Here is a 12,872-nt window from a genome sequence, read left to right on the forward strand (position 1 = left end):
AGGCAATGAATATAGTTGGGATGCTGAGACATATGACTTACGAGGACAGGCTGAAGGAACTGAGCATATTTAGTCTGGAGAAGAGAAGACTGAGGGGGAATTTAACCTGAAGAGTGGTTCCAAAGAGAATGGAGCTAGCCTGTTCTCAGTGTTGTCAGATGACAGAACAAGGAGCCATAGTCTCAAGTTGTACCAAAGGAAGTTTAGGTTAGATATTAGGAAGATCTTTCTCACAAGGAGAGTAGTAAAGCACTGGAACAGGCTATGCAGAGAGGTGGTGGAATATTCATCCCTGGAGGTTTTTAATACCTGGCTAGACAAAGTCTTGGCTGGAATTATATAGCTGGGGATAGTCCTGCTTTGAGCAGAGAGTTGAATTAGATGACCTCCTGAGGTCCTTTCCAAACCTAATTTTCTATGATTCTATAAATGAAACAAGATTCAATATTTACCCTAGTACAACAAAGCACTTGAACAAAGGCAAACACAGCATGGGTGTTCTCCTATTGGAATGCAAAAGGCTGTTCACACAGTAAAAGGTAAATACATGCTCAATAGCTTTTTTTCATCAGTGCTGTAATGCCCTGGCATCATGGTGACACACATTACTCATACCCAATCATTATTCCATCAATTCCATATGAATAATGTGTCAGGTTCCTTTTGCAAGTTCCTGTTGATAGACATCACATATTGTAGCAAAAGAGCCATGATATACTATTCCTTCTGAAATTATTTCAGGCTTCATGAAATTCTATTCAAAATGAACTTCAGGTGGAAACAGTGTTTTACAAGAGAGAGGTAATGGGAGGATGTGACCAGCAGCCACCATATGGAAACACTGGGCATTACAGCAAGTAAACCTATTTCCTTATTGTTTTCAAAACATGGTACAATGAGAATATACATTTTTCATACAAATTTCTGAATACTACTATAGTAATGTATTTGGCTAAACTTATGTTTTTCTAGACATCATGGTCCTAATTATCCCGCATATGGTCTTCATTGCCTTCAATCATATACACTGCCATAAACCTAACTCATGTTAAGTGATCAGTAACTGATTCAGCTCTATACACACAGACAAGATACCTTGTACAGAAAGGATGTAACTTTTCTGAGCTTTTCCTTCTACATTTGAAGCAACACAAGTGTAGGTTCCACTATCCAACTGTTGAGAGCGGGCAATCTGTAGCTTGCTTCCTCCAGACAAAATATGGACTTCAAGGGAGTCAGAATTTTCTGAAAACAAGAGTAAGAAAGAATGATCCAACCACCAATTCATTTTGTAAAAATAGTTTAATCAAAATTTACAAAATTAGAAAAGATGTCAGTCCACTTTAGTTGAGTTAATTAAACTGAGAATTGGGGAAAGTGGAGAATAAGGAAAGATCTTGAAACATTAAACCCCAAAACTACCCAGGGCCCTGAAGGCTAGGGACAGAAGTGACATATAAACAGGTTTAAGTAATCAGAAACTGGTTTAAACCTGTAACAGAACACAAGTTCAGTGAACATAAACCAGTTTCAAAATGAAACTGGTTTAAGATAAACCTGGTTAAATGTAGTATCAGACTTAACTGACTTGGGTCAAACCAGTTTATGAAACTCTGTCCCAGACCCCTTCCTGGTTCAAGTTAAATCACAGCCCCCCAGCATCCCAGCATGCTTTCCAGCCCTGGGCTAGGCTGGGCTTTCTGCTCCAGCAGAGAAGGGTGGGGGGTAGGGACTACCCCCCCCCCGCCCCTCCAGGCACACACCAGCTGGGATCTGGGGCCAGGGAGGGGATACACACCCCCACACACTCAAAATTACTGCTGGCTACAACCTTAGACTACAAATCCTAGAGGCACCTGGAAGAAGCCCATGCCTGTGCCTTGAAGCAGGAAAAGGATGTGATGAGCAACCCTGAAGAATCCCACTGTTGTAAGTCTGGACTACAAATCCCAGAGACCTCGGGGGCAGCAGGAAGAGGAAGCAAACACACAGTCCATGCTGGGTATGTGCCAGAGAGCTGTGCACTCCATGGCTTCTGTCCTGAGCCACAATAGGCATGTGGCTGCATTTCCTGAATCAAAAAGTAAATGTGTGTCCAGTTGTTTCTCAGTTTAATCTCTGCAGTTTAGACTAACCTACAAAGACTGAATCAATTCAGCCTCGGGCTTTTTGATTATCTGTAATTAGCCAAAATGATACACTCTGGGTATGGACACACACGTGTTTGGAGTCATTTCAAAAGGGCAGCAGCAATTAAATTACAACTGTTAATTGTAGATAAAATAGGAATGATACAAATGTAGCAAAACCATTTCAACTTCAACAATGCTTCATTCAGGATTAAAGTTGGATTGGTTTTGCTACATTTTTATTGGTTCCTGGCTGTTCTACAAATAATACTTAGAATATAACAGCTGTGCTTTTTTGAAATGGGCCCCTTTTGAAACGGTTCCAAGTGTATATACCTCCATATCCTGACAGGGAAAAACAGAGAAAGACCAGGAAGGGAAAAGGTTACCTATTGACTTGCCATTCTTTAGCCATATTAATGTTGGTGGGGGAATCCCAGTAGCATCACATGCAAAGGTGACAGGGTTACTGATAGTTTCATTGATCCACTCTTGTTCAGGACCTTGTATACTTGGTGGCACTGTGAATACAGTAACATTTTAAATTACTAAACTCTTTTAAATGACCTTTTTACTCAATTCTACTATATATAATGCAGTATATGCTCACCATAAACATTAAGATGAAAATTTTTATCATCCCGCCCTGCAATATTTATGGCTTTACACACATACTGGCCAGTGTCAGATACCTAAAATGGAAAAAAAAGGGTTCATTTATTGAGTCTCTTTTCTGATGTTAATGGCAGATCTTTTTAACATTACAAAATAGTGGTAGTAAAGGTTATGCTATATTTAGACTTTAAAAGGCTCTGTAAGTAGAACTTGATTCAAAGCCCACTTTTCCTAAATGGAAAGATTTCTGTTGATTCAGTGCTCATTGTTCAACAATAATGATACGTTGTCACCACTCTGGTATACCTCAGCACTCTTGATCTGTAGCATTTGTCCATCTCCTAAGATCTCCATATTTTCTGACTCTGTGATCATGCGTCCATTCTTGTACCAAGTGATGATCGGTGGTGGGACAGCATTGGACTCGCACTCCAGTGCCACTAGGGCTCCTACTCTCACATTCACCACTGCAAAGGATGCCCCGGTGTGGTCTTTAATACTTGGTGGGACTGGAGAAAATTGGAGAGAGTTATTTCATCTTTGTTTTAGGGTATGATGATAAGAAACTAAGCAAACATTCCCATTTTTATAGCCACAGGCACTATTTAAAATAATGGTGAAGACAAACCATAAACAGTAAGGAAACTCCTCTTCTTGCTTTCCCCAGCTTGGTTTCTGGCAATACAAGTGTATTCACCACCATCTGATAGTTTGGCCCGGGGAATCTGCAGAGTCCGACCACCTACAATGAACCAAACAGAGAGAGACTAAAATAGCTTCTATATTTATACTGTGGCTACTGTATTAATGTCAAATGATATTTTAAAAGCTACATTTCCTACAGACTACAGGTTAAGGCTAGATTAGCATAAAATTCCAAAGAACAGTGCACTATCCTTGCTTACTACTTGCTATCAAACTCTTACTGCTTTGCGTGAGTGAAACTCCACTGTATTCAGAGGAGTGTTCAGTCTGGAACTTAGTCCATGAATACTACTTTTCTGTCTCTCTTCCCTCTCTTCCTTTCTAGCTACTGCTGCTTCCTCCCTCCTAACTCAGTCTTGGCCTTGCTACTTAGCTGTCTAGAGCTAGCCAGAATTTTCTCCGAACTGTCCTTCTTGCCATCTATCTGCCTGCCTTACATAAACCACAGGCTTGGATCTTTGCTGTTATATAGCGAGTGCCAAGTCAATTCTTTCCCATCTCCATCAAAATGCATACTCAGCCAATCTCTCTCCAGCATGTAAAAAGAGGTACCCATAGCAAACCCTTGGATTTGCCTCTGAGAATCAGCTGGCCTCCACAGGAATAAAGATTTTTTATGGGCCATGCCAATTCTCAGAGAAGTCAATGGCAAGTTTGTTAATTTTTTGCATCTAGAAAAAAATGGGATTTGGATTGGGCCCTTGACTAAGTGACTGTCTTAATCTCCCATGATTTCTTTGAAAGGTAAATCAAAGTGACTAGGGTTTTAACTGATAAACACTTGCAGTGACATCATAGAGGCCATGCTATGAGTTGTTCAACAGTCTGCCCCACACAAACTTTGTTCAATACCTTCCAGCTTGATTCTGTTTTTTTTAAGTGATTTTACTGGAAAGTATGCACGATGATGAAATATTTTAAAACACAATAACCTGTTATACCAAGCATATAACTGGTATAGTTCCACTGCATGAAACTATACCACATGGTAAATTTGGCCACATATTTTGTTGTTTCACATATCCAGAGAAAGGGGCAGGAAGAGTCTCCAGAGGTTACAGAAACAGCAGAGATTCCTCACCAGGCACAATGAGAGCATTACTGTTCAAACTGATGGGTTTTCCATTCTTGAGCCAGCTGAGATCAGGGGGTGGAAAGCCATTGACTTCACAGGTCAGAGAGATGAAATTATTCACCACCACAGTCAAATTCTCAGGATTAGTACCAACTACACTTGGAGGAACTGCAACAAGAAATACATTAATGGTTCATACCACAGTGTCAGCAACCAAAACTCTCCAAGACCTTGATTTACTTAAAACAAAGCTGAGCTGAGTGCTGCCAAAGAACTGAGTACAAACATCTTTCACATCCATGAACTGATCCTTTGCTTTCCTCAAGCACCTGAAAACAAGTGCTATTAAAGACAATGCAGCTGTCACCCCTTTTTCTACAATTCCAATTTAATCATCATTTTCATTCCTGCATGGGGGCCTGGCAAAGATAACTAGCTGAGGCTGAAAGGGGAAGCATATAATTCCAGATTCACATGTCAGGAATTTGGAAGTTAGCTATTTTTCAGGACGTTTCTTCCGTAGGGCAATTGCAGGCTGAGTTTGAGTGTAGTTTTGTAATGCACAGCTCTACTCATTTTCTATTTTTTTGCTCATTTTCTATTTTATTCCTGTTCTTACTTCAACATTTTCTCTCTCATTACTGAGGAACCCCTCAAAGTTTCCTTCTTTCAGATGTAAATAGGCCACAGTTTGGCCTTTGCATTTAAAACTGAAGCTGGTGTGTTTGTATGACTAAAAATCACAAGTTCAAAGACAAAACTGTTCAGATTTGGTCCATTCTGTGCTTGCAGTTTAAAAAATTAAATCATTAAGGCCCAAGTCCAGGATTCCATATTTCTTCTGTAGATCTAGTGTCTGAAACTCTGAAAAGAATGCAAAGGATTGTTCTTGGCTGCCTCCTCAGTGGCTCAGCCATGAGTGCACACAGCATCCTGAATTTTTGAACAATGACAATAGACTCTGATGTTAAACTATTTTCGGGTTTCACATACTGGTAATGTTCCCGCTGACCTGTCATAGTCAGAAAATCTGGCTTATAAATGCCTTGTAGCCATGAAGCAGTAAATAGAAGCCATACTGCTGAATCTGGCTCATGGTTTTGACATTTTAATACATGAGGCCTTGCACAAGATGCAATCATTTTCCTACACAAATGAGCATAAAAAACCAACGCAAGTAGAAATGGAAAATTCTGATCTGTTGGCAGTTAAATTTACTTTGCAAAGATGGAAATGACTAAAGGGGGTGCAAGATAGTGAAGAATCTGCTGGGCCTAATGGGTTCAGTTTGGACCACCACAGTCTGAAAGTAGGCCCGTGCGAATAGGCAACTATTCAATTCAGATTCGGCCGATTTGGATTCAGCCGATCCAATTCAGAGATTCAAATTGCTTTTCTGATTCAATCTGGCCTAATCAATTTGGAAAAGATTTGGAGCTGATTCAGAGAGATTCAGAGATTCGGCCATAGGGTATAATGGGGAATCAATGAAATATCTATAACTTGGTTCTTTTTGGCTGATTCAGATTAAACTTGCCAGAATGATAGCCTCTTCTGAGGGCATGAAGTCTACCAAGTTTCAAGTTGATAGGTGGAGGGATTTCTGGGAAACTGCACCTCAAACTGCTGACAAGCAAAACTCATGACAGATGATACTGTGTGTGTGTTAAGGCACAGAGGGGTGAAAACTGCAAGCCTGCTAGGGCCTGCTGTGGCCACAAAGCCTGCCAGCTGTCAAGGAGATAGGTGCAGGAGGAATCTGGCCTCTGGGGCCCTAGACCTCTGGCCACAGGCAGGCAAAACTTGTGACATGGGTACTTGTGGGACTTTGTGCGTGTTCAGGTGCACCCTTCCTGGCACTGGGGCCTCTGCACAACACAGCAGTGTGCCCCCATGAGCAGTGACATGCAGTCAGGAAATACCAGGACACACAATGCCTCTATTAAGCCAGGTATGTGGCATACATCTAGCATTATGCACCAGTGTAATCCCATTGATTTTAAAAGGACAACCAACATGCAGAAAATCAAGTACATACTGAGATATGTTGCTGAAATCATTGAGAATAACTATCATCCTTATATTATAATATATTATTATATTATTAATATATATAATAATATAACAATGTAATAATATCTATAATATATATATAATCACCTTCATAATATTCTAATTATCCTTGAGGATAACCATCAGCAAGGTTTAGGTTCTGCTTTCCTGATCTTCAGACAATTGACTCAACTAATACAGACTCAACAGATTGTTTACTTTCAACTGCCGAAGAAAAGAGTGATAATGCTGCTTTAATTGACTTCATTTTAAATGTGAACAACCAGCAATTTAGCAATTAGTAATCTTACCGTGAACATTAAGGTTAAAATATTTTTTGGCACTTCCTGCTATGTTCTCCACAACACAGACATACCTGCCTGTATCTGTTATTTGGGAATTTAAGATCTAAAGAGGAAAAAAGAAGCTTTAGTAGAACAATTACATGGATTCATTAACAATTAAAATGACAACTTATTGATTTATTACTACAGGTTTAACTATGGTAACAGTGTTATGAACTGGTCAGCCTAGAGCAGAGGTAGGCAAAATATGGCCCACGGGCCTCATCCGACCCACAAGGCCATTCTATCCATCCTGCAGGGCCCCTAAAAAATTTAGAAAATTAATATTTATCTGTGTTTGGTTCCTGTCAAAAATGACAGGAACCATGGACAGTAGGACCCAGGGGAAGCCCAGTGGGCTCCCGCAACAGCAGGGGCTGCCTGGCCCCATCCTGCCCAGCCGGAAATCCCAGCAGGGGCTTCTGGTCTGGGACCATGTGGCTGCACTGGCACTGGAACCTCAGGTAAGGGAGATGGGGGGAGGACCACAGACAGGGAAGGAGCCCGGGGAAAAGCTGAGCCCAGGGAAAAGTGGCCCCTCCCCTGCCCCATGGTTGGTGCTCCCTGCTGGAGCCACTCGCAGCCCACACAGAGCTGCCCTGAGCAGGCACAAGCAGCCCCACGTGGGCTGTAAGAGACTGCAATGCGAGGCACTGGCCACAGGTGGGCAAGGGGCCGATTTTCCCCCCCTGCACTCAGCACCAGCTTGTAACCCACCCCCACTACCAGCCTTGGCCCTATGCCAGCTCTGGACTCGCCCGTCAGGGTTGCACACGGCAGCAGCAGCTGCAGCCCCCCCATTTGCTGTGCCAGGCAGTGTTTGCTGCTGCTGCCCACCTGGAGCTCACGCACTGGGCAATGCAGAGGCAGCTGTGGCAAACAGTGCCCGGTGCGGCAAGCTGGGGGGCCACAGCTGCTGCCACCATGTGCAGCCCCAACCAGCAAGCCCAGAGCAGGCACAGGGCCCAGGCTGGTGGCAGGGGCAGGTTACAAGCTGGTGCTGAGTGGGGTGGAAAAGCGGGCCCTCGCCTGCCCTGTGGCTGGTGCCCCGCATTGCAGCCACTCACAGCCCACGTGGGGCTGCCTGTGCCTGCTCAGGACAGCCCCACACAGGTGCAGCAGGGAGCGCCGACCACGGGGCAAGGGAGGGGCTGCTTTTCCCTGCACTCAGCACCAGCTCATTCCCTGCCAGGGAGCAGGGGGTCAGGGCTGCACACTGCCCCCTGCCTGTACTGCAGGGGTGGGGGGCACTGGAAGTGAGCAGGTGCATGGGGCCCACACCAGTATCCGGGGCTAGCGCTGGCAGGGCCCAGAGCAGGGCAGCAGGAGTACAGGATACCAGTTGGTGGGGCTCTATGGAGTTGGGCCAGCTCCCTGCTCTCCCTGCTGGTGCAGCCCAGCTCGGCTGCACAGAGCACTGCCAGTCTGTGCCCCACTCTGGGCCCCACCAGTGATGGCCCTGAGACATTGGTCCCAAGACATTGGGACATTAGTTCCAAGATGATGACCAGGGGGCACGGCACCTGTCAAGGGGTGAGACTACCCATGTGGCTCTTGACAGCTTGCTAAAACTGGGTAAGTGGCCCTCTGCCTGAAATAATTGCCCACCCCTGGCCTAGAGCAACTTACTTGCTCTTCAGTCTCTCCTCATGAAGGTAGTTCTCTTATAATGGAATAAATGTTTGCTGAGCCAGAGAGACTGCATGACACTTCAGCCTAGAAGTTAGGACGCTCATCTAGGAGGGAGAATGTTTGCATTCCAGTCATTGCATTTTCAGTCTGAAGATTTAAATATTGTATACAAAATGGAATGCTTTCAACAGGAAGATTTGGTGATTCACCCGAGAATACTGTATGATCTGTGTCCTGGCATGGAATCATATCGGTTTGAATTCCCCAAGTCAGAAGAGGGATTTGAACCTACATCTATCATATGCTGGGCAGGTGCCCTAATCACTGTGTTTATGGGTAAAAAAGGATAACCATCATCAACCAGATCAAACCCTTTCACTTAGAAGCACCAAAGAACTACATGAAATGATTCATCTATCTGAATTGATTTTCTATTATTTTTAGACACTATACCAAAAAAAGAAAAAAAAATAAACTCAATCCCTACCTGTAACATCCTTCCACTGGATAAAAATATGTGATGGTCATCTTCTTCTAGGAGCTGGCCATCCTTTTGCCAGGTTATGGTTGGAGCAGGGTTGCCATTTGCTACACACTCCAATACGATGGTGTTGCTCACAAGTACAGTGACCTCTTCAGGAAGATCTCCATCCATTCCATTGATGGATGGTGGCACTATACAGCATATAAAGAAGGATATTGTTATTAACCACCTTCTAAACCATGATTTATTTGCAAAATTCCCAGAGGGACAGAGCTGCAAATAAATACTGAATTTGCAGACCAAGGTAAAGAAAGCTTCACAGTAAGTTTAGTGAATGATGATGAAAATGCAAGGAAAAAGACAGCTCACATAAATCAACAGAGCTCCAGGGACTGAAGTTGGAATGCACCTACTAATACAATAATGGAGGAAAGGAGAGAGGACAATTCATTTTACTGCTGAGAAGTGGAGATTTTAGAGCTATCACAAAAAAATTATTTTTTAAGACATTCCCTTCATCTTACTAACTAATGGGTGTTTATACAGCGGCAGTATGTATATAAAGAAAGTTCCTATGAATAAAAGCACGCAGTAGATTTACAGGAAAAGAAAGCAGTACATAAAGATTTTCTAGCTTATATATGAATGAATCACACAAACTTGGACTTTGGAATACTCAAAAGAGTATTGGGATATTAGCTTGAGGACAGATGAATAGGAAGTGGGCAGCAGAGATGTATCTGAGAACTATTGCCAGGACGACAGAGGGGAAGTCTCATGCACCAAACAGACTGACAGGTTGGGAATTGTAACTGAATCAGGGGGACAGTTAGCAGCACTCTGTACACAACTCTTCCCTAATAAAAAATTCCTATAGATCTCAGTAAGAGTGATATAGCTCACACAGCACGCGGACATCGTATTGAATGGAATCTTCTCCAGCTTCGTTTACAGCCACGCATGTGTATCTCCCAGCATCTTCCACCTGAGCCCGCGAAATCTGTAACACTCGGCCTCCTAAAGGGAAAAGGAATTCAAAATTTAAATAAAAAATCAAGAGGTCTGGGTCATTTACACACCACATTTCTCTGGAGATGTGTGGAAGTAAAATTATTAATGACAGCTGTGTGCATGTGCATGCTGGTTTGTCTTTTTTTTCTGTTCTGGAGAAACTAGCAATTGTTTCTTAGCTACTTTATCTAGACTCATGTTGGTTCTACATGGAGTTTAGCATGTTCATTAAAATGTTAGGGAAGGCTAATTCAGTGGAAAGAAATATGTATTCTTCAGTCATGTGTCAGCCACAAACATAAGAAATGAAACTTTTCTCAGTGAGCTAAGGGAAAGCTATAAAATTCACTCCACTGAGGAAAGTAAATAGAAATATAGAATTCTTGCCTTCTGTTGAGCTCGACTGTACTGGAAACTTTCATTTCCAGTGTTCAGAGTTGCATACTCTTTTGCTTATTTACCTGCTACTTCATTTAAACTATAACTTCATTAACTTGTTTAGAAAGGTTTCCTCGTTGCTCAGGCTTGAGGCTAAATGTTAGGGACAGAATGTGGCTGACTTCCAAATAGATGACAAGAGCACGAAGGGCATTCCCATCCACCTACCTTACCCACACCTGTCTGAATCAATCTGAAGTCATGCAGAAAGTTCATGCAACTCTCGTTCAATTAGTCTACAAGGCATACTACAGTCAATTAGGCTAGGGACAGACGTTTCACATAAAACGGTTTAAGTAATCTGAAATTCATTTAAACCTGTAACAGAACATAAGTTCAGAGCACATAAACCAATTTCAAAATGGCTGAAATTGGTTTAAGATAAACCTGGTTGAATGTAGTATCAGAGTTAACTGATTGAGCCCTGGGCTGAGCTGTGATGCCTGCTCCAAAGAACAGGTCTGTCCCTGCCCCTCTGCTCTCTAGCCAGAGCAAGGGTGGAGGCATGGCTAGATGCCAGCCTGGAATGGCCCCCTGAGGCAAAGGGGGCAGGGAAGGGGTTTATTCCCCCCCTCCTTCCTCTCTCCCACTGGGGGACCACAGCCAGGGTCTGCCAGTGGCTAGGCTGACCAGAGAAATTCCCTGGCTGACCAGAGAAATCCAGGGCAACCTAAGGGCCAAAAGGGGAGCACATAAAAAGTGGAAACAGGGAGAGATCACCAAAGACGAATATACCTCCTCTGCTCGTGCTTGTAGGGAGGCAGTTAGACGGGCCAAAGCTACCATGGAGCTGAGGATGGTGTCCCAAGTAAAGGACAACAAGAAATTGTTTTTTAGATATATAGGGAGTAAAAGGAAGGCCCAGGGAGGAATAGGACCCCTGCTAAATGGGCAGAAACAAATGGTGACGGACAGAGGGGACAAGGCTGAACTCCTCAACGAGTTCTTTGCCTCAGTGTTCCTAAGCGAGGGGCACGACAAGTCTCTCACTGGGGTTGTAGAGAGGCAGCAGCAAGGCGCCAGACTAGTGTCGCTTCACAGAGACCAGTAGAGCCCTGGGGGGCATGAATCGGTGTCAGTCGATGGACTGTGTGCAGACAAGACTGGATGCAAGGCCGTGGAGAGCCAGGCACAGAGCCTGCTTCTAGTGGGCACTGTGCCGGGTGTGAACGCCCCGTGGTTTTGTTGGCTAGCCTCAAAGCGGCTCAGCAAAGTAACAGAGCACAGAAAATAGAGACATCCAGAAGGACCGACACAGACTGGCAAGTCATCTAGTCCAACCCCATCCCTGCCTAAATCACCCCAGTCCTTGATGTTGAAAATCTGCAAGGATGGAGATGCTGCCGTCTCTCGGTGTAGCCTGTAACCACCATGAATAAGGCTAATCCTGCAGGTGTTACTCAGGCCATGCTCCCATTGACTTTGTAAAAAGTGGCATTTGAGGAAAGGTGGGAAACTCCAGGTTGTGCTAGTATAAACCAGGAATGAGATCCATCCTGGCAGGGATTACACATGGCCCATGTCATTGCCTTTATTGGCTTTATGGGGTCCAAGCTGACTAGGTGGCCTTAACTGTCCTAGGACACCAGCTCCTCTGTCTCTACTTGAGTTTTGCTGTCTGATGAAGTGGCTAAAGGGCTGTTGTTACATCCTTGAAGCCCAAGGGCTTTTTGGTGAGAGGAGTTTGCTCCTGGCACTGGGACTGGACCAACGAGGAGTAAAGATTTTCTCTCTTAGTCTTGCATAGATAATTCCTCGAATGCAGGATTGATCAAGTGTGAGGGCTTCTTCCGGCTGGGGTGCAGCTTCTTAACCTGCACCGAGTTTCCTCCATCAGGTAAAGGTGGATAGATGAACATGATCCGTCAGTGTGACGAAGCCATCAAAAAAGCCAATGGCACTTTATCGTGCATCAGAAGATGCATGACGAATAGGTCCAAGGAGGTGATACTTCCCCTCTATCGGGCGCTGGTCAGACCGCAGTTGGAGTACTGCGTGCAATTCTGGGCGCCACACTTCAAGAAGGATGCGGATAACCTGGAGAGGGTCCAGAGAAGGGCCACTCGTATGGTTAAGGGCCTACAGACCAAGCCCTACGAGGAGAGACTAGAGAAACTGGACCTTTTCAGCCTCTGCAAGAGAAGGTTGAGAGGCGACCTTGTGGCTGCCTATAAGTTCATCACGGGGGCACAGAAGGGAATTGGTGAGTATTTATTCACCAAGACACCCCCAGGGGTTACAAGAAATAATGGCCACAAGCTAGCAGAGAGCAGATTTAGATTGGACATTAGAAAGAACTTCTTCACAGTTCAAGTGGCCAAGGTCTGGAACGGGCTCCCAAGGGAGGTGGTGCTCTCCCCTACCCTGGGGGTCTTCAAGAGGAGGTT

General features: G+C 44.1%; 1 protein-coding gene across 1 annotated transcript in view; it reads right to left on the reverse strand.

Moving 5' to 3' along the window:
- HMCN1 (hemicentin 1) overlaps nucleotides 1-12,872 on the reverse strand; it is a 359,897-nt gene that overhangs the window by 88,933 nt on the left and 258,092 nt on the right. The window contains 9 exon segments of the mRNA XM_006023882.3: nucleotides 1,096-1,245; nucleotides 2,519-2,650; nucleotides 2,740-2,821; nucleotides 3,051-3,253; nucleotides 3,373-3,486; nucleotides 4,531-4,692; nucleotides 6,888-6,984; nucleotides 9,040-9,227; nucleotides 9,940-10,053. Coding sequence (XP_006023944.1) covers nucleotides 1,096-1,245; nucleotides 2,519-2,650; nucleotides 2,740-2,821; nucleotides 3,051-3,253; nucleotides 3,373-3,486; nucleotides 4,531-4,692; nucleotides 6,888-6,984; nucleotides 9,040-9,227; nucleotides 9,940-10,053 — 1,242 coding nt within the window.

This window comes from Alligator sinensis, unplaced genomic scaffold, assembly GCF_000455745.1.
Source record: "Alligator sinensis unplaced genomic scaffold, ASM45574v1 scaffold468_1, whole genome shotgun sequence".
NCBI classification, from domain to species: Eukaryota; Metazoa; Chordata; order Crocodylia; family Alligatoridae; genus Alligator; species Alligator sinensis.